At 44.2% G+C, this 26,092-nt stretch overlaps 1 protein-coding gene across 2 annotated transcripts; it reads left to right on the top strand.

Moving 5' to 3' along the window:
- Positions 1-265: 265 nt before the first annotated feature.
- On the top strand, positions 266-25,030 carry USPL1 (ubiquitin specific peptidase like 1). 2 transcript variants are annotated; one of them, XM_083169842.1, is made up of 9 exons: positions 266-405; positions 6,016-6,186; positions 7,739-7,867; positions 7,973-10,832; positions 11,696-11,782; positions 14,530-14,659; positions 15,017-15,142; positions 17,244-17,398; positions 22,153-25,030. In XM_083169842.1, the coding sequence occupies exons 2-9, from the start codon at positions 6,091-6,093 to the stop codon at positions 23,778-23,780; spliced, it is 5,211 nt and encodes a 1,736-aa protein (XP_083025968.1). In that variant the 5' UTR covers positions 266-405; positions 6,016-6,090; the 3' UTR covers positions 23,781-25,030. The 2 variants fall into 2 exon arrangements, with proteins under 2 accessions (XP_083025968.1, XP_083025969.1); XM_083169843.1 differs by lacking the exon at positions 266-405 and having other exon boundaries at positions 3,067-6,186.
- The last annotated feature ends 1,062 nt before the right edge of the window (positions 25,031-26,092 follow it).

The raw sequence follows: 26,092 nt of genomic DNA, 5'->3' as shown, positions 1-26,092 counted from the left end.
AAACATGCCCCTTTATGTTAATCTGCTGCCACAGTGAGCCCAAATGCTTGTGACCTGTTGCCTATTACTTATAGCAGGATGCGCGACCGTCACCTTTCCCCCAAATCAAACATGGCATCAAACGTATATTCTTTATTTAAAATACGCCGGACGTGGGGAAGTAGGTTTGTATTTTTTTTTTTATACTTATACCAACGGAAGTGGGGCAGTGATGTACTTGTCCATGCCGGAAGTGGGGCTGTGATGTGCATGTGTACCGCCGGAAGTGGGGCTGTGATGTACATTGTTACCGCCGGAAGTGTGCACGTAGGTTTTACGTTCTCGGTCTCACGTGTTGCCGGCTCGGTCGATGCCCTGCTTTGTAGTGTGGTCACGGTAAGGAGATCGGCGTAGCAGAGCACACAGGTGAGAGAGGCTACAGCTTGGTCATAAGAGAATGACCCTTATATTCCATCTACCATACCTCCGTCCATGACCCTCTCAAGGAGGGACGGATGGCTCTGTTCCTAGTTTTCCCTCTTATTTATGATTACCATAAACCTGTGGTAAAACACCTTTATTATCAATTAATTTGTTTAAAACAGGTTATGGTAATCGTAAATTAAGAGGGAAGTCCAGGAATAGAGCATTGTGTCCCTCCGGGAATGGGTCATGTTGGGAGCTATGAATCTACTGACAGTACCCTACAAGGTTTTGTCACCCTTACACACCATGTATTATTACACTCGAACCGCACTTGCAGGTACTTCCACTGTATATTATTTACAATACACCTACGCTGCACTTACAGATGCTTTCACACTTCTACATTATGTATTCTATGCTGATCTTACAGATACTGTCACCTTTATACACCATGTGTTCTATCCTATACTGCTCTTACAGGAGCTGGCACTCTCCCACCATGTAATAAAACACACTGCACTTGCAGGTACTGCCACCCCTATATATTTACTTTACACCTACTCACGGGTCCTGTCACACTTGTACAGCTTGGTTTTAATACTGCTATTAGGGGTGCTTTCACCCTTGTACATCATATTTTAGACCATTCACTGCTTTCTGGTGCGGTCACCCTTATACATCATGTAGTACATCCTAGACCTATACTGCTCTTACAGATGCTGTCACATTTATTGATGATGTGCTACATTCTATAGTGCTCTTACAGGTGCTGTCACATTTATCGATGATTTACTATATCCGTGATGGCTAACCTTGGCACGCCAGCTGTTGAACTACACATCCCAGCATGCCCTGCTATAGTTTTGCTATTTGACCTTGCCAAAACTGATGCAGGGCATGCTGGGATGTGTAGTTCAACAGCTGGAGTGTCAAGGTTAGCTGTCACTGCTATATCCTACACTGTTCTTACAGGTGCGGTCACCCATATACATTATTATTATTATTAATAACGTTTCTTAAGGCCCTCTTACACTTGTCCAACAAGTTGGACCTGATTGACTTGAGATTTATCCTATGTGCAGGAGGATCAATCTCTTGGTTAGACACAATGCGCACAGGATTGTGCATTGGGTCCTACACATCAGGCACATCAGATTTTGTTAGATAAATTGGCCTAATCCATCTGAATTGGGTAAAATCTGACAAAATCTCACAGGGTCCTTTATATAGGGCAGCATATTCCGTTGCGCTTTACAATTGGAAACAGTGATAAAATAAACTACGTATAAACAAACCAACATAGAAGTAGGAGGGCCCTGCTAGCAAGTTTACCATCTATAGGGATAATAGGAGGGATACATAAGGATAGGATTCCATATCATGGCAGTCCCACCAGGTTACAAGACAGTCCTCATAGGTGTGAATGCTACTGGAGGTTATGTGGGGGTTCTGGAATATGAAAAGCTTGCCTGAAGAGGTGAGTTTCCAGGGAACACTTGAAAGTTCGGAGGCTAGAGGGGGTGCCGGATGGGATCCCGACAGTCATTTACCCGACATCGGGATCCCGACTGTTAAAACACCGACAGACGGGTTCCTGACGGCCACCGACTATTCTCCCTCGTGGGGGTCCACGACCCCCATAGAGGGAGAATAGAATAGCTGGCGAGCATAGTGAGCCACCGTGCCCGCAGTGTGACGAGTGCAGCGAACCCGCAAGGGGCTTTGTTGCGCTCACCATGCTGTCTGAGTTCTGCCAGTCGGGATCCCGACTTCGGGTTAATAACTGTCGGGATCCCGACTGTTGGAACCCTATACCACACATTCCATAAGGTGGGTGCTGCTCGACAAAAATCCTGCAAGTTTAAGTGGGAGCAAGTAATGAGTGTGGATGAGTGATGCAGATCTTGTGCAGAGAGGAGATGTCAAGTGGGGATATATTTTGAGATAATCGAAGAGATCTGCCAGTGTAGTCAGAGTAATGGCTTTGTATGTACTAATTTGGTTTTGCAAGAAGTCAATAGATTACCGGTTGAGCCATTAATCCCTTGAGCAGGTTTGTCCTGCCCCAGCAAAACCCACCACAGAACGTAGGGCCGCTACATGCCCAGCCGCCCCCCCATCCCCACTCCGGCGATTGTACACCGGAGTTCCCTTTCTGCTGCTCCAGCCGATATTCACAGCAGACAGTGAGCAGGTGGCAGGCTCGGGATGTTTGGGGCGGCTCGAGAGCACTCTGCGATCTCCATTCAACATGTTATTTTGCTGGTTTTCCTGAAAACTATAAGTAACTATGGCCAAGTCAGACCTTATTTCCACGGCAGCTCCCCGGGAGGGCTCTGACACGATTTGGAACTTGATGTGCCAAGTTGTCATGCGATCTATCACATGTAACTCCCGGGGAGCCGGGGGGGGACGTGGGCTGGAGGGGGGACCGGACGGCGATGTTCTCAGGAAGCCAGGCAGGGGAGCTCATGTGTTATCTGTGCTCAATCAGCAGAGCCTGCAAACAGAACGTACTTTATGGACATCATTCCTCTATATCAGGCTTTCCCAACCACGGTCCTCAAGGCACACCAACAGTGCAGGTTTTAGTGATATCCAGGCTTCAGCACAGATGGTTTAATCAGAATCACTCAGGTACTGATTAAGTCACCTGTGCTCAAGCCTGGATATCTACAAAACCTGCACTGTTGGTGTGCCTTGAGGACTGTGGTTGGGAATGCCTGCTCTATATGGTAAAGCTGTTTTCTGTGCTCATTGCCCTTATATGCTGGAAGAAACTCCCACGTTAGGGATCAATGATCCTTGTGTGCTAATGTCGTGTTAACTAGAGTATGCACTTATTCCAGCACAATGTTTACTCAACTATCAGAATGGGCAGGACTGTAGTTATTGAGATCATTATATGCTGTACTAACTTGTATTTATTTCCCATGTTTATTTTTACCAGAAAAATAAAATCAGGGTTTTTTTATACCCCTTTTACACCGCCGCAAAAACTTGGGTTTTTCCCTCCTGGACCTGGACCAGCGGCGGTGTAAAAGGGGTTAACCCGTGTCCTTTTACACTGGACTTCTACCCAGGTCCTGACAAGCATAGAACACGGGCAGGACCTGGGTAAAGGGGTACGTCGGGTCATCCGACACGGCACCCATTTACATCAATGGGGGAAGCCCAACATCCGGACGGCAGCATCTGCAGACTGGACGGGGGCACACACAGCCTCCGCTGCTGTACTCTGCAGACAGCAGCAGAGGCAGGCAGGAGGTAAATAGATGCCTATGTTTGTTATCCATTCACCTCACGGATGGGGGCTTGGGGGGTGCACAGGGGGCATCCCCGCAGCTTACCTTGGTGCCGGGCTTGCCTCCAGTGCGGCTTGGCGATTGGCATCCCCGGCGCTTGAAGATGATGTCATCTCCAGGCGCCGTCTCAAGAACCGCCTGAGGTGGAGGGTGGGCACATGCAGTGAAATTTGCCGATGTGAAAGGTAACAAACGCCGGGTTGAAGCTGGGTCCAAAAACCCAGGTGCAAGCCGCCGTTTTGGTGTAAAAGGGGTATAAGACATGTCGACCTTCCATCCATATCAACCTTAAGCATGTAAACCGATCTCATGTCGACCTTCAGTGGTCAACCCAATGCATGTCGGCCCATGAACTCATACCCAGTTCAGGGTATGTGGTTTTGCTCTGCATTGCTTATCGTACTACTGTTATGTTGGGTTAGTGAGCCCGCTGTATCAGCTGTCTCTTCCTGAGTGCACAAGCATATTAATAGACCAGGCCGGTGACATGTGCTTCTGCAGAGACACTATATAATGTTACTGGCTTATACTGGCAGCGACTGCAGATACTGGAAGAACATGCTGTGTTGTATTCCATTTATGAATCCTGTGACAGCATTGACGGTCAATCTGGAACCAGGGATCTTGGTTATCAATGCCGTCTTGTACGACACCATCCATGTGTCGTTACTAAGAACAGCTGCATCATATCTAACATTGTTGCTAGATAATTATACATTTGTTTTAATCTATATGGCATTTAAGGCTGTTCATAGTGAACGGAACATGCATCAAAATTGCATAGTACATTGGTGATCATTACATAGCATTTACAAACATACATACTTAGGATGACCGGCGGTGGGGTACTTGCCGTCAGAGTAGTGACACTGGCATCCAGATGCTGGGAATACTGACCGATATCTGCAAGCTCCTTACACATCAATTCAAACCTGCCCTGATATTTATAGCACAACTCTGCCAGCCTAGTAACATCAGATGTGCAATGCAAAGCTACAAGTAGCCTTGATAGATATTTAGGACTAGTAAGCCCGCTCGAAGCAAAAGCTCCGAAAGCAGGGTTTCAGGTTCAGGTACACACAGTGTAGAGCTTGGTACACACTTTACAATGGTGTACCAAGGGCCTGATTCAGACCCAGTTGCCCGTGCTGCAATTACACAGCGTATGAAGGCAGCCAGCGATGGCTAACCATTGCTGGCTGCTCGCAGGGTGATTGACACTCTGCAGCCGTTTGGGGACCATAACGAAGTCTTCTGAGAGTCCCCCGGCCATTGGGATGACATCAGTGGCCACCTTCTCCCTGCGGACATCGCAGCGCTGAGTATGTGCTGGCTCACTCAGTGCTCCGAACAGAGGGGGAAACCATTCGATAGTCACTAATTTTGAATGGTTGTACCCTTGTGTGCATGGCTGCACATGGGTGGGGGCAGGGCATTTACCTGTCCGCTGGGCTCCGAAAACTAGCAGCCCAGCGGTCAGGTCTGAATGAGGCACAAAGTCAATATAATTGCCTGGTCGGCTGACATATCAGCTCCCGTGTACACACCAGAAGGACGGAGCTACATATCACTCCAACCTACATAGAAACCGTGGTAGTAAAGTTTGAACTATTGTCTTCCTGCGCACCCCCTTTGGCAGCCTAGATCTCTCTGGGTGTTTGCAGACACCCGTGGGTAAATATGGAATAGGTAAAATAGAGACAACCTTTGGCGCACTGGGTGATACACTGCACACAATGAATTTATTGTTTAAAAAACATGAAGAGAAAATAAACTAAATATGAACAATTCGGTGAATAAATAAATAAAAACAATGACAAAAGTCCAGGATAGTCCCTTACCCATATTGTCATATTTTATCTTCATGTTTTTAAACAATAAATTCATTGTGTGCAGTATCAACCAGTGCGCCAAAGGTAGTCTCTATTTTACCTATTCCATACATGTACATAGAACTTGGTTGCTAGTGTTATCTCCCAATTAGCCATGCAGGAGTGCCGACTGGGCGACGTCACTAGCAACCATGTCAAAGATTTGCTCATTATTCCATTGTGTGCCCGGTTTAAAAACCTGTGTTGCTGCCATGTAGTAAGAGACCTGTAGTTGGGTTTTTCTAGCATTAATGCATCATCATGTGACCTGCCAATATATACCTGATGATCTTGCACCCCTGGTCACTATGACTATACTGTTTAGCTGCGATTCTCATGGAAGTTACATTATATGTTTCTACTTTTAGTCTTTGTAACATTTTACTTCTTCCTAATTCCATGTGAATAACCTGTTCCACTCACTTGTCTTTCAGGGTTCTCTGACCTGTCCTAAACGGTGCTGATATGTTACATGTGATGTGACAAAAATAAGCCAATGGGTCACCACAATGGCTTCAGAGACTCCAGGATCTACAGTGTCATTGGTTGGACAAGGGTCATTTTTAGATAAACCTTCACTCCACATGGTGGGGTACATGGGAAAAGTCAGTGAAACCTTTTTTTGTTCTGCTTTTTTTTTTTCTCTAAATTTTTATATCTGCGCATACATATATGTCCTGTCTCTGGGATATATATATTTTTTTGCTTTTGTTTTTCTCCACGGAAATCTTTAAAAAAAAAAGGCGAAAGATGGTCTGGAATGTAAACATGGCATTCCATGACTTTGGTGAAAGCTCTTTGTGATCATAATATAGGTTTCTTATCAACAGTTTGATTCATTTGATTTCGTTTAAAAATTATTTGTTCTTCTTGCAGCTAAGGCTGGGTACACACTTTAAGATTTATCTGTCCAATCTGTCCGTTCATAACACACAAACCTGGTAATGCATGGGAATAAATTATCAACCATTTGCTCCCAAACACTGGAAAACAATCAATTGTTGTCCAGATAAATCGGTGAAATCGATTTGATTAGCCAAATTTATCCAGACAGTGTTGTCTGTTTTCCAGTGTTTGGAAGCTAATGGTTTAATATCATTTATTGCCATACATTACCAGGTTTTGTCCACATCAGACCTATAAATCTTTAGGTGTGTACTATGCTTTTAGATGTATGATTGTTACATTTACTAATTGTTGACAGTTTCCAGTCATCGCCAAAAAGTATTCTGCTGTAATGACCTATTAGTATCTAGGAGGACCTTGGTTAGGATGACACTACTGTGACCCCGACTACAAAGGCTGTAGATTGGTCATTGTAGATGTGGTTGAGTCTTGTATAAGTAGACTGTACGTTCATCAAAGATTTGCTTCCAAGTAAATGATGCTGCATATAGAGAGAAGTGCCTGTCAGTTGGTTGCACTGTTTCATTACTTACATTAAGTAAATGGCTGCCTTCTTCTTGTGCAGTAAATGTGCATTGCAGTGCAATTGTTCAAAAATCTAGACACTGCCTTTTGGATGGATGCACTCCTAGATGAAATCAGAAAATGCTACCAACTCGCAATCGGGTGCCGGATGACTCACCGACAGTTGGACCTTGTCGGAGTCCCAACATACACTGGCTATTCTCCCTCGTGGTGGTCCATGACCCCCTTAGAGGGAGAATAGAAGAGGTGGTGAGAGCAGCACAGCGAGCCCGCATGGGGCTTGAATGCGTTCACCCCCCTGTTGGGCTCCTGACGGTTGGGATTCCAATGTCGGAGAAATGACTGTCGGAATCCCGACTGTCGGTAAGTTTTACCATACCCTTTGCAAACTCTAGATCTACAACATCTACTACAGCAGTCGTCTTTTTGGTGATGACTGTGGCACACAGTCATTGTTGGAATGTGTTTGTACATAGTAAACCGTGTTCTAAATGGGTTTGTCTAACATGCTCTCTGTCCTACCGTCTGTGTGATTTTAGAACCGCATTTAAAGATTTAAAAAAACGCAAGTGCCAAATATAGTTTTTTGCTCTTCCACTGTTAAAGATTTACACATGTCTTGTTGCTTGAATTGTTCCTGTATCATTTGGTCTAAAAAAAACTTTTTTTTTTTTTTTTGGCTTAACTTTATGACTGTTAACATCTGAGTGTTGTTATCCATTCTAGAACCCTAATTCCTTTAAAGCTCCTCCTGATGGATGTTGCCCAGTATGCAAGTCCAAAGGCCAGTTGCAGGCTCTCCAGACATACCGCATCAATTTTACAGAGTCCATATTCCTTTGCTCTAATCCACAGGTAAAGTTCTATTCAATTTAAATTCTGTTTGAAGTAGTTGAGTAGTCCTTCTGTGATATTTCTATTGTTGTTGACTTATTCTATTTCTCTTTTTTTTTTTTCCAGTGTATTTTTCCACTGGGATACACTCCCTTGGATAACATAATTGTAAGCACTGTGGACTTAAAGAAGAGCTCTAGCCCCGGCAAGACAAAAAAGCGAAAGATCTCGGACATTTCACCAACTCCCATCCCTTGTGAGAAGAGACCGAAGATCGATTTGCCCGTCCTTGAGGAATGTCTTCCAAGAAATGGTTTTCGTTCTGACCAGGACAAATTCATGCTGGGTGTTCCCACACTGGCATGTGATATTAAACCCCCCGGAACTTGTGATCAAAAGATTCAAAATGTGTCTGGGACATCAAATTCATTCAGCAGTTTCCCCTCTGGTCGTTGTGAGGAGCCTACCTCGACGTCTCTACCTATGGGGCCATACAATGGTGAAATGTGGGACCAATCTGAAGCACTGCTTGCAGATCTGGATATTCTACAAGAACCTGTCCCACCAAATGAAGGGTTGGAAATGGACATGTTAGCAAATGGTCTTCTCAACCATTGTGAGATGCCGGAGACACAGGATCTACAGAAGTTATCAGAAACTGGCGATACATTGAGCAGCAAGGGCGAAGAGCAGGAAACCTTAAAGCTAAATCCTGGAATATTAAACATAACTGCTTCAAACGAAGATCCAGGTGTATTGAAATATCCTTCATTCTCTCCAGATCATACGTCTATTAAAACTACCACCCTTCCACCTTTGTCGGAATGCCATCTGCCAGGGTCACAAGTGAAGGAACATTCACCCAAGATGCTGGTCAGCCCACCATCTGATATTGTTAATAGGCCAGATCTTGGAAATGATTCAGTCTTGGAATCTGGATTACCACCATTATGTGAAACCGTCCAGGACAGTCAGTGTGAAAAAGTGGAAGGATGTTTGTTAAAGGACAATGGGCCTAGACAGCAAGTGGAAGACATTGGAGCCGTGGTATCTGCTGACTGTGCAGAGGCTCCTCAGGACACTCAAACAACAAAATGTGAGATTACAGCCTCTGCTGGTGTACGGCATAATGAGTCTGACCAGGAAACAAATGGAAACATCTTGCCGGAACTATATTCCTTGCCGACTGCTTCTGTAGGTGCTGCAGACACAGCTGTCTTGCCATTAAAATGCAGGTTATCGGAACAAGATGGCTGTAAAATGACACCTCCTTGTCAGTCGGTGCAGGATATGCAGCAGGTGTCCCCAACAGACGATGGTTGTTTGGATGTGTATGAGCTCACTTGCACTAAAGCTTCTGTTGCCAAAGACAATAGTGTAGAACTCACAGCGGCATCTTGGAAAGTCTGTCAATTGTCTCAACAGCAACATTTGGGGGAGGGCAAAGAGGAATGTGATTGTGTAACAGACGCTCCATCCTGCTTATTGGAGAATAATCTGCTGCCCCACAGCTTTTCCAAAAATAAGTCCTTGTCTTGTGTAAGTGACGCTACTTCTATGACCGACTCTGTCGGCAAATATAGCCGTAATATAAGTATGGCACATCCGACACTGCCAGATTTTAACTTTGCAGGAGCACCACAGATGGTACAGGACTGTCAGACAAATCGTTCTGATACCCCTAATTCTGTTCAGGAGCTTCTTCCCAACTACCTTCCAGAAGAGAAGTCCTTGATTGATCTGGATGACAGCCCATTATCTACTGTAAGTGACCAACCCAATGTGAACGCTGCAGAAGAGTCATCACAGGAAAATCCAATGTCGGGACTATTAGATTTGGTCTATGGTTGCGAGACAAATAATACCACACCACCGAACTCCTTAGAGGATCTTCAGCCAGTGTGTCGCTACGATACTAGTTCCTTGTTGTGCGTGTGTGACACTCTTTGCACTGCAGCACCCATGGTGAAAGAGGGAATTAATGTAAATCCAGATGTTGCATCATTGTTAGACAGTTCTGTTCCAGAATCACAAAGCCTAACCCTGGACTGTACAAAACTTCATTGTGTAACAAGTGCTCCTTCTCTGGGCATCCAGAAGGCACCTCTTATGAATGATCATTCCATGCTTGACGTAAATGATTCCTCATGTGACATAACTGATGATCTGAATGATTGTGATCATGCAGATACAACATCAGCACCCCAGGTGTCGGATAATCATTTCTTGGACAGTCTGATGGAAAGTTGTGAAACTACTGTTATACCAAACTCACAAGTAAACGGTGTGTTAGACAAAGAGATCAGTTCTTCATGCAATACAGATCTTTCTATGGAAGACCAAGACACTGTAAAACAACCTATTTTATTGGACTTTGGTGTGTCGGTTCACAAGCCTGGTACCAAAAAGTCCTTTTATGAGAATACAGTCTTACCTGACTTGCTACTAGACATTCAACCGGAACACCGGATGGAAGAGCCCTTAGTAGCAGAAGCCCCTAGTCCTGCATGCCATGCCATGACTCTTTCCGAGGCAGAACCGGTAGTACATAGTGATTTGCTGCTGGAAGCCCAGGATACACAATACAATAAATCACAGTTGAAGGACTTGACTGAAATATCCAGCCTCGTAACCAATCACAATGGCCTTCATGATGTCAGCGCTTTGTCGGAAACACGTTCTTTAGAAACCTCATTAAATACTGACAGTTTATCACAAGATGAGTCAACGGATGCAACAGGTGTGGAATCTAACCAGGCTCTGAAGTCACTTGGAGGTAGAACCTTCAAAAATACCCAGAGATGTCTACAGTGGAGGAACAAGCATTCTCTGTGCTGGTTAGATTGCATACTGTCCGCTCTGGTCCAGTCTGAATTGCTTAATGATTATGTGGCTAAGGGTGAAAACAAGGAATTAATCATTCACTATCTTTTTGAGAGATACAAGGAAGCCAGCTCCATGCAAAGTACCAGGAAAGCAAAATCAAGTATGTCGATTTCTTTCTCTACCCTTTCCCATTAGTAAATGCTTCTCATAACTCTGTATTGCATGTATGCTATAATGTATATTTAAAAAAATGTAAAGGGTCTATCACCGTGTAATAAATAATGTTTGCACGAATATAAAATACATTGAAAACTACAACAGACTCGCTGCAAGGTCAAAACATAAGCTCCCAAATAACAAAGGAATCAAACCACATATCCTATATATGTGTCTGTTTATCTATACACTATACCAGGCCTGGCCATCCTGTGTCTGTGAAACGGCACATCCCAGCATGCCCTGCCACAGCTTTAGCATTCCTTAATGGCAAAACTGTGGCAGGGTATACTGGGACTTGAAGTTTCTTAACAGCTGAAGAGCCACAGGTTGTCCAGGCCTGCTTTATACAGTTATCTGTCCAATCTGGCAGGTTGGAATGAAAATCTGGTCATGTTTGAGAGCAAATGACAATCGACCATTTGCTCCAACATTTTAGTCGTTAAAACCAATTGGTTAAATCGCCAGTCGTGTTTGTCCATGAGTTATAAATTCCCCATGTTATTATGCCACCCATGAAACTTAGCGGATGAGGCAGCTGGCTTGGTGCACTAGGTGGGATTACCCTGGGTGAAATAGTTTGAATCTTTCTAGATGAACTTCCTGTTTTGTAAATATATGGGTCAGAGGCTTCAATGAAGGCCATTGTTCAGATAAGGAAGGTCCAGGCAAGTGGACAGAGGATCTCCTATGGTGGACCAGTGGACACATTGCCTTTGTGAATAATAACCTGCACAATTTTTCTGCCAATTGTCTTTACTCCAATCTCCCCAGCTAAACAATCCTTCCTTTTTGTGCACTTCGCAGGAGGGGCAAGTAAGTTTGAGAAATGCCTGAATGAAGTGCGAATGTACATCTTTGACCAGCTGAAGCCATTCCTGAAGTGTGAATTAGGTATGTACAATTTGTATTGTACCTGACATTGGAACTCTGATATTGTACTATTGTTTAGAACGATGCTATGGCCATAGTTTAGAGGGGGTGAATAATTAAGCTTACCAATGCTGTAAGCAGCCGCTGCAAACGCACACGAGGCACTATAAGCAATGCATAGGATGCAGACGATATACAGTGATAATGTAGTTTGTCCTCACAAAGGAAAACTGGACAGCTGTGCTTTAACATACATATGAATTGCATGCAGTCCAGGAGTTTACTGACTAATATAATACAGCTGGTTCACAACTGAGTCGTTTCTAATAAATCTTAGTATATCAATTTGAGAGACTGCTTGAAATTGTTTATATGCCAGCATATGTTATCCATGTTCCACTATAATAATTTATTCTGAAAACCTTAATCTATTCTGCAACTGGTTGTCCAGCAGAGTTCTCACATGGTTTCATATACCCCACCGTGTCTTTAGTACTGACTGCCAGTGACCTGCAGATTCCTGCTCCCTCTATGATGCACGTTGATTGCAAAAATTATCAACTGTTCTAAAGCCGTGGCCACAGTGACATTTTGGCTAATGGACAGTTTGGACTAGATGCACATGCAGGTTTGGCTAACTAATGATAGTCTGTAATCTAGTGAAAATGGCATTGCCTGCGCAGTCTGTCTATGCTCGGCAATACTGACTTAGTGGGGGGGCCATTGGTTTTTTAAGCAGGGGAAACGGTGAGATTTTGGCTAACCCTCTATGCGATTTTGACTAGTCACAATCACCTGGCCAAATCTCACTGTGTGTACACCCCTTAAGTCTGTTTGCCAATCTCTCAATATACTGGGGTATGTTCAATGTTTTTTGCAATCTGTGACAGCGAGCAGTATTCAACTGACCCCCTGCACGCGCCGTCTCCCCGTCGCTAGGTTTTTGAAGAAATGGCGGTACGGCCGCTAAAACAGAGAGGCTCACGGCTAAATGCAGCGGGCTCCCTGCATTAGCCGCGAGTCTCGCTGTTTGGGGGAAGCCTTGGCATCCTCTGACAGCGAGGATTCCCCCGGAACGTAGAATAGGGTGAGCGGCCGGCACGGGGTTAAACGGGTTTTCGGCGATCCTCGCCGTCTGCATTGAATACGGCCCACTGTATTATTGGAAATCTTACATTCATTTTGCTTCACATAAAAAACTTTGAGACCCTTCCATTTCATAATGGCACATTTTACCCAACGATATCACAAGTTTACACACAAACGATAGAGGAAGAAAACTTATGATGCCATAATAGGCAAATGTGTGTGTACTGTCACATTGCAGAGGATTTATTAATTTCCTAATAATACATTTGTGTTTCCACTAGCTATGTGATGTTTCTTATTAATGCATTACATATCAATATAATCTGTGTGCGGCTGGTTGCCGTTCTAGTTAGTTCTTCGTACACTATTTATTTCAGAATGTTTTCTCCCCAGTATTCAGAATTAAAAAATATACCGGTAGTTCTTCTGTTGGCAAAGCATAACTTCCTTCCTTGACCGATGATGGGCATCATGGGAAATTTATTTCCGATGAACATGCCCGATCTTTATGTAGAAGTCTGCTTTTAGAAGGACATGTTAGCATAGTGGTAAATAGTGCACGGATCTCCTAGAGATCGCTCCTTAACCCCTTCAGCACTGGGAGCACCTCTATCACGTTGATTTAAAACTTTCATGTGCAGTTTATTTTTAATTAGGTGGCACCCCTTCATTGCAGGTGTCTGGGAAGTGACTAAAACGTTTTTGGACTTATTGGACTACGTGCTATAGTGTAAGTGGAATAACATCTGCAAGGTACGGATTTTAATGGCTCTGCCAACTAAAATGAACTTTGCCGGATTATATCCGCAGCAAAGCAATCCAGTTTAACGGTGTCCTTGTCTGCCAACTTTTTGGCAGTATATAACTGTTTTCACCTGTGTATATGATGGTTCAAGGGTGCCATTTATAAAGCCTTCCTTTTTTTTTTTAAAGTACATTTTGATAAGGTGAGGGCACCGCACTCCACCAATGGGTGTGCGCACAAACAAGTAGGAGGTGAGGTTTTTGGGGAGACAGTGGGATGTAACTAGAGTAGACGTGAGGCCCTTGTCTAACTGTAGCAGGAACTTAGTAGTGTCAGATGCACCAAGGAATCCTATAGTTTACACATCCAATAGGAGGCATTGGTACTTGCTTTGTAGGATCGTAAAAACCAAACTGCCAATGCAGCACTAAAGCAATGACTGCTAATAATATAAATATATATATCATTTGAAGGTAACACAATTAGGATTTTACAGTGTGTAATCGTTTGCTGATGCACAGTTGTGCGTACCCATTCTGTATTACATATAATCAGGGCTATTTTTCAGCAGGAACTGTGGCCCTTATTCTAGTTCACTCTTTCTGACAAAGTTTCTTAGATGGACAAAACCATGTGCACTGCAGGTGAGGCAGGTGTAAAACCCCACCCAAATCTAATTATCTCTGCACAAGTAACACCTGCCTCAACTGCAGTGCACATGGTTTTGTCCATCTTAAGGAGCCCATACACGGTCCGTTGTGTATGGCTCCGTTCTGTACTATGCGATGCGCGCTCCCGCGCAACACATAGTACGGTACAAATAGTATGTGCTGCACATTGTCTTGCTACACTCTGGTGCTGAATGGGTTATTACACTTCTATTATTTTGTTTTATCTTGACTAATGTTTGCTTAACCCTTCGGTCTCCCATCAGGACAGAAAGAGAGTCCGGTATTCGCCTTCCCGTTACTACTAAAACAGGACCCAGAGGTTGAGAAGCTGTTTGTTCACAAATTCACGTGGAAGTTTGCATGCAAGCTCTGCGGATATAGTTACCAAGATAGGTGAGCGAGCGTCTCTCAGATACGGGGAACATTCCTATACGCACAGCCTGCATGTATGAGGAGATAGCTGGTAGTCATGTCGTATGATGTATAACATCTACTAGAAATGTATAAGTAAAGGAAACGCTGCATCCCCCTGCCCGCCTCCATCCTGCCCCCTAGCGACCGCCACGGCAAATACGCAAGTCGCCGAAGGTGTCTGCACAGCAGCTAAAACTTGGGTCCCCGGTGCGAACACGCTGGGGAACGAGTGAATTAGAATCGGGCCCATTGTCTGGTTGATGAATTCAGGGCAGCAGATTGGGATTATGTCTGACCATATGTGTACTTTTGTTTTATTTGTGCGTTTACCTGCAGCTGCCAGAAGACTCTGACCACTTTCACAAAGGTGGCCCCAGGATGGCGGCCCCTGAATGCTGTGCACACTGCTCCGTGCAACAAATGCCAGAACACAAGTCAAAAACGGACAATGCATTTGGAAAAGTAAGTTGCTGTGTTCTACAGTCCGTTACATTCTTCTGCTGTCTGATATATACTGATGCAATAAATCGCTCACCAGCTTAATTACCATCCAGTGCTCACTCATTTCTGCTTGTCCCCTCCCCCTCATTTCAGACCCCCTATCTTATTCCCCAGTGTTTAACCAGCTATTGCACTATAGCAGGAATTCCCAACATTGCTCCTCAAGGTACACAAGTTTTAAAAATAGCCATACTTGAATACAGGTGACTTACTGAGTACTGTAGTTATTTTGACTCAAGTATCTGTGTTCAAGTAAGCTATTCTTAAAAAATGGAATTAAAAAATTAGTGTGCTTTTGAGGACCGAAGTTGGATGGGAAGCCTGCTCTACAGAATACACTTAGATGTACAACATCCCTATCCCCCACAACATGACTTCTCATTACACATTAATATCGCTCATTCAGTCTTTTAGAATAAAATAAGACCAGCTAAGAAATCAAGCCATCTGGTAATGTCCCATTTCCATCTCTTGTAATACCCTTTACCTGCTCTGTGTAATTTATGCCCTGTCTGCCTCAAACATCCTCTGGCATTAGCTCACACAGGGCCAGATGTTTGAAACTTCAAAAAGTGATAAAGTGAACTCAAACTTTTCTGCAACCTGGCTCCTCTGGCTGGAATTAAGATTTCAAATCTACTAAGCTTTATTAAAATTAACTCATTTATGTATGCAATATTTAAGGAACCTCCTTACGATAAACTGCTTTATAGCCCCCCCATGACATGGACGTTAAATACAAATTTTCTTCTCCCTAGGACCGCACGGTTCCCTTTCATCAGCGACCATCTCTGGTCGCTGATGAAAAGGAGAAACTGAGCAATATATCTCCCCCGTGTGTACGCACCTTTACTCACACTCTCATCTTTTTCGGTTGTGTATTACAAACCTTTTTTCTTCGCTCCATAACTCTACTTTCTCTCTCTTGTTAAATTGAGTATATAGAGGTACTACCACTTGCCATACTTTGCATACTATTCTATTGTAACCTCTGTATACACCAGTCAATTGTAAACACCAAAATTCAGTGTCTGTATTTCTGAGTGATACTGTTCGTATGTTATTCACTAATATGATAAATTAATAAACAGTTTAGACAAACAAAAAAAAAGCGATAAAGTGAAGAGTGATAAACAACCAGCCAATCAGCTCCTACCTGCCATGTTACAGGCTGGGTTTGAAAAATGACAGGTAGGAGCTGATTGGCTGGTTATCACTCTCCATTTTATCACTTTTTTAAGCTTAATACATCTGGCCCACATGCTGGCTGGTTTTCTCTTAACATGAGATGCCGGAGATAAAGCTGTGGGCTTGGGGAGAGATACAGTCCAACACGCCCCAAACATCCTGTTACTAGTTATATTGAAAGCTATTGCATTCCATTTTTATTTTGCCTTTCGCCGTGATCTTCATTATAAAATCACATTCCGGATAATGAACGGGAGATATAAATGAGCTTAGATCAGGCAGGCTTAGAGTTTGGGACACGCACGCTTGTGAAATACCGAGGGCATTAGCAACAAATTGATAACTTAATGGAAGTGCATTGAAAACATGCACAAGTAATAGACACTTGTGCACCAGTAACTCACTCTGGCACTGTGCACTAAACCTGGTCATGCATCAGAACAATATCCGTCTTGAACACACAATTTCGACGGGTCAGGCCATCGATTGTGTGCACCTCTTGGGTTATTTCAATTCCTGCTGGTTGAGAGGTCACTCAGCTAATCATGCGTGTTGCACGTATGATCAGTCAGGGTGGCTTGCGGTCATAAGCAGATCATTCTAATGTAAAACACACCGGCCTCTCTCACCACCACAGATTTAATACACAGAGAAGTGACGGCAGCACACTCGTGTTGTATAGCACACAAGACAATGTCTAGATCAACTTCAAAAAGTTTGACACATTAAAAGGTGGACATACTTTTTTCCCTTTTTGTTTTTGATGTCCGTGTCGACAGTTAAGCACGAACATCCCCCCAATTAGTTGTTTCCATTCTGACACCTCTTGCAAGGCGTGTTATACTTTGTAATGTGCATATTTTGTGTCTTGCAGGCTGCATTCTGTGTTTATGCTTCACTTTGTGGAGGGTTTGCCAACCAATGACCTGGAGGAGTATTCATTTCAATTCAAAGGCCACTTGTATGAAATAAGAACAGTCATTCGGTATCGGAACGACCATTTCTCTACTTGGATAGCGAATGATGACGGTACGTAATGCCAATTGCAAATGTATGAGCTGCTTGTCTTTTTGATTCAATGTTGAGGTCCTGCCACTATATAGGTAATTGCTTGTCATAAAGTATAGGGAAACATCTGAACACTCCTTTTCCTTTATGGAATATTACTTGTATAAACCAGTGGTTCCAAAACTCTTTTGAATTATGGCACTGGTTGTCAATCTCGGTCCTCAGGCCCCCACACAGTTGACATTTTCCAGGTCACCTGTGCACTCAGTACTCACTGACACATTTTAAAAGATCCACAGGTGGAGCTAATTATTTCACTTAATTCTGTGAGGAGACCTGCACAGCATGCACCATGGGGGGTTTTGAGGACGGACTTTGAGAACCTGTGCCCTAGAGTATCAGATTTTTTTTTTCATGGCACCCTTAAGCTCCGTACACACAGAGCAAGCAATATATTGCTCTGTGTCCCATTTTCATCAGAGACCAGAGATGGTTGTTGATAAAAAGGAGACTCTCTGCCAGGGGAAACAGCTGATTGCAGGAGCACGGTCCTCCGACCAGCGACCACACCAGGGCTGGTTGTAGGAGCACGCACCTCCGACCAGCGACCACACCAGGGCTGGTTGTAGGAGCACGCACCTCCGACCAGCGACCACACATGGGCTGGTTGTGGGCGATGCACTCCTGGCGATAGTTGCACCGTACATATCCCCAGCGATATAAGCTAGAATTGCCCTGTGTATACAGGGATTTATGCTAAATGTTTTTTTAAGAAATGTAGAGAAAAGAAATAAAACTAAATTGTGTTTGTCATCCTTGGGTTTAGTTATACAGGATTTGTTTTTGTTTGTCCACATGTTATTATTGGAGCCACTAGCACTGGTTTTATCTACTACGCTAACCACAAATATTTTTAATTGGTCCTCGACCACCAACCCGAGGCTCCTCTGCAAGTGAGGATAGTTTGGGGTGAGACAGCGCTATCCTGTTTGTATTGGTGCTCTGAAAGTGTGTATATGAGCAAAGAAAAAAGATTGGAAAATAGAGGTATAAAACAATGTCAGATTTATTCAAAGGTCAATATATCAGGAATATATTCCTATGCAAGCAGCTAAAAGTGTGGTATCCTTGTTATGTGCTTATACCAGACTCTGATATAGGGGTGGTGGAGTGGTGCTTACCCTAAGGGTAAGGGGGGGTTGGGGTACCTCTGTGGGTATTTACTTGGTGTTTTAATTACACCTATGAGGGGTCCCCCAAGCGGGGATTCCTGTGGCAAGTGTCACCAGAAGAGTGTTCCCAAACGGGTATTCCAGATAGTCTGTACTAGACTTCTTTGGCTACCGTAGGCCCTGTGATAGAACCTACGGTCTCTCCTGGTGATTTGTCCCAGGAATAGAGTCTGGGTGAATTGGTGGAGATGTCTGTGTTTTCAGCAGGCAGGTGCCTTATGGGCTTCGGGCGATTCTGGTGAACCCCCTTACAATCTCATAGGTGTGGTTACCTATGCCCTCTCTGCTTAACACTGTCCAAATAATGTAAGTGTCTCAGTTATAAACGCTGCTAGCGGCGTCCCGCATCGCAGCTTGTTGCAAAGTGTGACTCACGGTTCCTGGGTAGAAGTTCTCCGCGGGGATGCAGCAATGTTCAGCAGTGTGCAGTTAGTCCCTGGAGTTCTCCTTCCTCCTCCGTGTGGATGCGTGTCACAGTGTTCCTCCGGCCACTTCCGGGTCTCCGATCTCGCGAGACTTCGGGCGCCGGGTGTACAGCGCTAGTGCGCTGCGCTGGTCTGATCTGGGTCTCTTCCTCGGCCACAGGCTGTCTCTGTTCCCTGGAGGTCTCCTCCTCACTTCCCCCGGAGCGGTAGTGAAGCAGCAGCACAGGCCGGGCGCGATGACGTCACACGGTGCCAGCAGCAGCTCGGGCCTCTCCTTCTGGCAGGTCACTTCCCGGTGTGCGCATGCAGGCAGACAGTGCCTACCGATTGTCAGACTAGCTCTTTGTTGACAAAGAGCTAGTCTGACAATCGGTAGGCACTGTCTGCCTGCATGCGCACACCGGGAAGTGACCTGCCAGAAGGAGAGGCCCGAGCTGCTGCTGGCACCGTGTGACGTCATCGCGCCCGGCCTGTGCTGCTGCTTCACTACCGCTCCGGTGGAAGTGAGGAGGAGACCTCCAGGGAACAGAGACAGCCTGTGGCCGAGGAAGAGACCCAGATCAGACCAGCGCAGCGCACTAGCGCTGTACACCCGGCGCCCGAAGTCTCGCGAGATCGGAGACCCGGAAGTGGCCGGAGGAACACTGTGACACGCATCCACACGGAGGAGGAAGGAGAACTCCAGGGACTAACTGCACACTGCTGAACATTGCTGCATCCCCGCGGAGAACTTCTACCCAGGAACCGTGAGTCACACTTTGCAACAAGCTGCGATGCGGGACGCCGCTAGCAGCGTTTATAACTGAGACACTTACATTATTTGGACAGTGTTAAGCAGAGAGGGCATAGGTAACCACACCTATGAGATTGTAAGGGGGTTCACCAGAATCGCCCGAAGCCCATAAGGCACCTCCCTGCTGAAAACACAGACATCTCCACCAATTCACCCAGACTCTATTCCTGGGACAAATCATCAGGAGAGACCGTAGGTTCTATCACAGGGCCTACGGTAGCCAAAGAAGTCTAGTACAGACTATCTGGAATACCCGTTTGGGAACACTCTTCTGGTGACACTTGCCACAGGAATCCCCGCTTGGGGGACCCCTCATAGGTGTAATTAAAACACCAAGTAAATACCCACAGAGGTACCCCAACCCCCCCTTACCCTTAGGGTAAGCACCACTCCACCACCCCTATATCAGAGTCTGGTATAAGCACATAACAAGGATACCACACTTTTAGCTGCTTGCATAGGAATATATTCCTGATATATTGACCTTTGAATAAATCTGACATTGTTTTATACATCTATTTTCCAATCTTTTTTCTTTGCTCATATACACACTTTCAGAGCACCAATACAAACAGGATAGCGCTGTCTCACCCCAAACTATCCTCATATCTAATTAAAAGGGACTGGGATACCCTTTATGAGACTAGCAGCACCTGGACCTAGCCTAGAGCACATACAAGCTGAGCGCAGTTGTGTTAATCTATCCTCTGCAAGTGTCCCGAGGCACCCTAAAGTGCCACGCACAGCACACCATTTAGGAACCACTGGTATAAACCAAAAGCACAGAGGGAAGTTCTATATCAGTGTTCAACCTAGCACCTGTCACAAGGTGAGGTGGCTCTGCAGCTTCTAGAATGCTCTGGTCTATCTCCACACTGAGATACAGACCAGTATGTGCTAGAGTGAAAGATCTACTGCATAGGTTGCAACTGTGATCATTCTAGCACTGTTCTGAAGTCTAATCAATATGTTTGCAGGCTTTTAAAAGTTCATAAATGGCTGGGTCTTGTGAAGATAATACAGCAAAACACAACACGGGGAGATAGAAAAACGGCGCAATAATGTACTCAATTTCTTTTAGTGTGTTACAGGCTTCTCCTTAGATGTCACTGCAATAATTCTCACGTTGATGTGGTTATTGCAGTGACCTCTAAGGAGAAGCCTGTAACACACTAAAAGAAATTGAGTACATTATTGCGCCGTTTTTCTATCTCCCCGTGTTGTGTTTTGCTATATGTTTTGTGAAGTTAGGGTGTAACTTCTGGGGATTGTGAATTAAGGCAGCATTGCGCCACGTATTATCTGTCATCCGTTTTTGCAACTTGTGAAGATAATGTCTATCATGGTGAAATAGGTTAAATTCAAATATCTATGGTCTAAGGCAGTGGTTCCCAACCCTGGTCCGCAAGTACCCCCAACAGTGCATGTTTTGCAGGTCTCCACACAGAATCACAAGTGATATAATTAGATCCACCTGTGGATCTTTTCAAATGTGCCTGAATGAAAACGTGCACTGTTGGGGGTACTTGAGGACCAGGGTTGGGAACCACTGGTCTAAGGAGTTATGTGACAGTTCTCATGGTCCCATACAGCAGACCTCATGGTTCTGTTTGTCGGAGAACGGGTTAATTCTACTTGAGGGTTAGAATGGGGCTTTCCAATGCTACATCTAGTTTATATATACAAAATCATTTTGCATGTTGCCTTATTAAAGACTTTTGTTTAGGTAGTGGAAACACACAATCATGAAATACAGCTTCTAGTACACTCCAGTTTCTATGTGTTGTAGACCAGAGGTTCCCAAACGCGGTCCTCAAGGCACCCCAACGGTCCAGGTTTTAGGTATATCCATGGCTCAGCACAGATGATTAAATCAGCCTGACTGAGTTCCTAATTAAGTCACCTGTGGCCAAGCATTAATATACACAATACCTGGACCGTTGGGGTGCCCTGAGGACCGCGTTTGGGAACCTATGTTGTAGACTATTCTTGGAAGATAGAATTTGGATATTGAGATGTCCAATGTAACAGACTTTATACTTAATTTTGGTAACGCTCTAAACCACAGGTTCTCAAAGTCGGACCTCAGGTCCCCACACTGTGCATGTTTTGCAGGTCTCCTCACATAATCAAATAATAAATAATTAGCTTCACCTGTGGATCTTTTAAAATGTCGGTCAGTAATGAGTGCACCTGTCAGGTGAACTGGAAAACATGAACTGTGTGGGGTCCCGAGGACCAGGTTTGAGAACCACTGCTCTAAAGTGAAGGTTATATTTTCATGGCAAATTTCCTTCTGGTAAAACCATAACTTTATCATTGCAGATACGTGGCTGGAGTCGGATGATCTTAGAGGCTCATTTTGCAGAAGGCAGCAAAAATTCAGAGTGCAAGCTGAGGATATTCACGTGGTCATGTGGGAGAGGCGCGACGCAAAGACGCCCGGAGAAGAAAATACACAGCTTAGTGCAGCAGAGCATAATAAACCTGAGCCTAGCGCAGTAAATCAGCCGACCTCACCTCATGAACAGAAGCTGTGTCTGGCTGCTACTGACTCCCCTACACAGGTTATTCCTGCAGCTGGATCTGGTGACCTACTCGCCTCAAACCCACTTGCTGGAATGGAAGGATATGCTGATGATGACATCATAACCCTGACTCTTGTAGAAATCCCACTTGATGCTACTGGCAACCCTATAGACATTCAGCCACCTGATACTTGTGCGGCTGAAATGGTAGTAAGCCAAGTAGTCTCTCCCCAAGCTGCTCAACTCTGTGTGCCCAATGATCCCTTGCCACTGCCTGAACCGAAAGACGAGAGGCGTGTCACGTTGCCTTCGCACGTCTGTACCAGTTCTACAGCTAAGACTGTTTCTCCTGTGAGTTATGAAGTACCTCAGAGTCCCGTTGAACAAAACAGTGTGACAAACCCGGTTATTAACATGGAGGCTACAGCCAGGGCGACTAGCACCCCTGCTCCTCGGCTCTATAACACAAGGAAAAGCACCGTTGGCAACTGGATGATGAGTTTGATTAATAAAGATCATTCTCTCCTAAATTCCAGTCTTTATGGTGCAAAGAAGAAGAATCCCGCTATCAAACCTTTAACGCCCCTGAAAGTAACCGAAATCAATGGTATTACCAAGAAGGCGCAGAACTTTGATGGTTTCCAATCAAAACGTGTGAATAAAACAACTGGGCCGGTGGGATCCACTGTATTCCAATCTAAGGCTCCAAATCCGTTGTCTTTGAGCACACCTACAGGGAAGACCGCACCGCCTGATGCAACCTTTTTAACACCCGCCGCTCCAAGCCCGAGACACGGAAGCAATGGGTTAAGTTCAAGCAAACCCATGAAGGATGTGAGCTCATCCAATGAAGATAAGATCCGGAAACTTAGACTGAAGCTACTGAAGAAACTGAAAGCCAAGAAAAATGAACTGGCCACTATAGAAAGGATGGCAAAAATGCGACAGAGCAACCCCTGTAGCGGTCAGTCAGACAGCGTCGCCCAAGGCGGGTTAAATAGGCGTGAGCACCTACGGGGCTTTTTGCAGGAGCTTCAGGATCAGATAGACAATGCTGACAATGAATCAGTTTGCACGATGAGTTCCACCACCTCTATATGCAGCAGTCCCGGAGACGCTGAGTTTTTCGCAGAACTGTTCTCACCACCGCCAGTGGACAACCCAGCAAACGACAGCCAGTATCTGGAGATGTTGGCGGATGGTTATGGAATATCTACAGACCAGTCACAGCAGGCAAATGGTCATGACCTCCCCATGGACAGTAGCGTCTCCCAGCAATCTACCTCAGGAAGTAATTCCTGCCTCACCACCGGCACACAGAACTGTTCCATTGGAGACGAGTCTCTTGATTTCATGTCCACTTCCACTTTAGCAGTATTGAATGAGGACACTGAATTCTTCCAGCATTTTGATTACATTTTCTAATATTTTGGAAATCTTTTATTGGAAGCCTGTGTGTGTGCGCTTGTTCTTCCAATATAATGTTTGGATGCCGCTGCTGTTTTCTTACATTGTAACCATTGCCCACAGCCATTGTGGTCATGATACTAGTGCCTCATGTTGTTGCTGTGTCCTGTTTTCTGCATTCTTATTAGCCTAGTCCACACAATGATTACATCATACTTCATGTATTCTTTATACCAACCAACATGCGAGCATCCAGCTGCTGGTGAAGTACACATCCCAGCATGCCCTTCTTTGCTATTAGTTCATGCTACAACTTTGGCAGGGCATGCTGGGATATACTCATGAACACCTCTGCTCTATACTATACATGTGTATGATGTGGCCAGATTGTACAAGCTTTTTTTTTATCAATTTACTACATGGATTAATTCTAAAATGTTTGTTCTGTCAACCTCAATATTTATTTAATGCACTTATATTTGTCAGGTAATGCAGTACCAGCTCTGCTGAGCAGCTACACACAGACATGCATGGAAATGTGGAAGCGTGCTGTTCTCCTTAAACAGGCATGTCCAAACTGTGGCCCTCCATCTGTTGTGAAACTACACATCCCAGCATACCTTGCTTGTTTTAGCATTCCCTAATAGCAAAAGCGTGCTAAAGCATGATGGGACTTGTAGTTTCACAACAGCTGGAGGGCCATAGTTTGGACATGTCTGTCCTAAAGGAACTTTTTTTTATGTTTTTGTCATTAGGGTGGTGATGGCTTGCTAACCTACAATGTCTATGTGAATTATTCTACCTTAAAGGTTTTTAGCAGACCTGAAATTGAAGTGCTCTTAAAGAGTAATGCTTAGCCCGCAGTGTTTGAGGTGGACTTGTCACTTACGATCATTGGGCAGGAGAAGGCGTAGTTGTTTCGCGAGCTGGACTAATTTTCATGAGCATATGGTCTATTGATTTATTAGAAGCCAAGGCCTCGTGGATATTGGTTTTGTTTGTGTTGAAGGTTATTGCAAAATGATAGGTCATGTGCTGGCTCCTCCCACAAAATGAATCATGCCCCATTTTGGAAGTTTGCCAGCTCGTATATATCCGTACCACTCTAATGGAGGCTTGGTTCATACATTTCCTGACTTGACTTGAATTTTTAAGTTTTTTTTTTTTGTTATATATACTGTATATATCGTTATATATGTATATTTTCAATGTTTTCGTTAAATAGCAAAGGTCTGCTATATTAAAATGTATGAAGGTATTTTAATCTGCCTGCTGTGTGGTTTGTTGATGTATTTATTTCCCTATATTAAAAAAGGGAATCCTTTTTCTCTTTTTGCAAATATATTTGATACGGTTTTAATAGGTTATGCATGCGCAGCGTCCGGATGGCTAATCGCACATGTAAGAGCGGATTCAATTCAGCGCATTGCATACAATCTCGCCGACTGCGGTTGGTAGACTCTGCTTGCATGTCCCAGGCTGTCAGTAGAATGTGCGTTCTAGTTAGCATGAAGAAGAGCTGAAATGGGCTCCAGGGGCTTCCACGTTTTATTAAATCTGACCCTTAACCTTTTTAGTGCCAACATCTCTCTGAGAGATGCGCAGAATATCTGCTAAAATTGTCAACATCTCTGAGAGATGTGCAAAAGATCAGTGGAAAGTGCCAGCGTCGCTCACATTTGTTATATAAATTTAAATAAAAAATGTTGTGCAAAATAAGATTATATTTCCTATATATATGGTAAACATTACCGGTCATAACGATGAATAAAAATGTTTGCTTGCCAAATTTCACACCAATTTTGAAAAAAAAAAATTAATTTGGCGCTCAAAGGGTTAAATCTAGGCCCAAGCAGATGTTTATACACTGTACAACTGGCTTCCCGCATTAAACCATATTACCGCTACATGGGAATTTGATGCATCCCTTTAGTAGGGGAAAAGTAAGGAATAATCATCATTTTAAAGTATTTTCATTGTAAAAATGTCTCACCGCTTATTTCAGAAATGTTATTTTGCCAAAATCAAGTAAAAAATGTCATGTTTTTGGGGGTGGTCTTCTGAAAAGAGCAGAATTATAGGTTACAGATGCCATACAGATATTTTAATGGGGGGGGGGGGGGGGGTGTTAGTATTGATGGGACAGATGTTTTTTAAGTTGCAGGTGTTTTTTTGACAAACTTTTCTTAGTGGCTAAAATCACACAAGGCACCTTACAGGCATTTTTATGCACCCTGAAAAAAAACCTATCTATTGTAAAAATGTATTCATTTTAATTAGTAAGATTTGAGTAAAGCACATGAATCCTCTTTCTAACTTCTTGCTCTGTT

This window comes from Crinia signifera, chromosome 2 (assembly GCF_055691185.1).
Source record: "Crinia signifera chromosome 2, ASM5569118v1, whole genome shotgun sequence".
Classification (NCBI taxonomy): Eukaryota; Metazoa; Chordata; class Amphibia; order Anura; family Myobatrachidae; genus Crinia; species Crinia signifera.
This window is presented reverse-complemented; position numbering and strand designations above follow the sequence as displayed.

What these genes read in the sequence shown, in the direction of transcription:
- USPL1 (XM_083169842.1), top strand. Translation starts at nt 6,091, where the DNA reads ATGGCTTCAGAGACTCCAGGATCTACAGTGTCATTGGTTGGACAAGGG. An exon ending in TACCAGGAAAGCAAAATCAA is followed by an intron (nt 10,833 to 11,695) that starts GTATGTCGATTT and finishes TGCACTTCGCAG; the next exon opens with GAGGGGCAAGTAAGTTTGAG. An exon ending in CGGACAATGCATTTGGAAAA is followed by an intron (nt 15,143 to 17,243) that starts GTAAGTTGCTGT and finishes TGTGTCTTGCAG; the next exon opens with GCTGCATTCTGTGTTTATGC.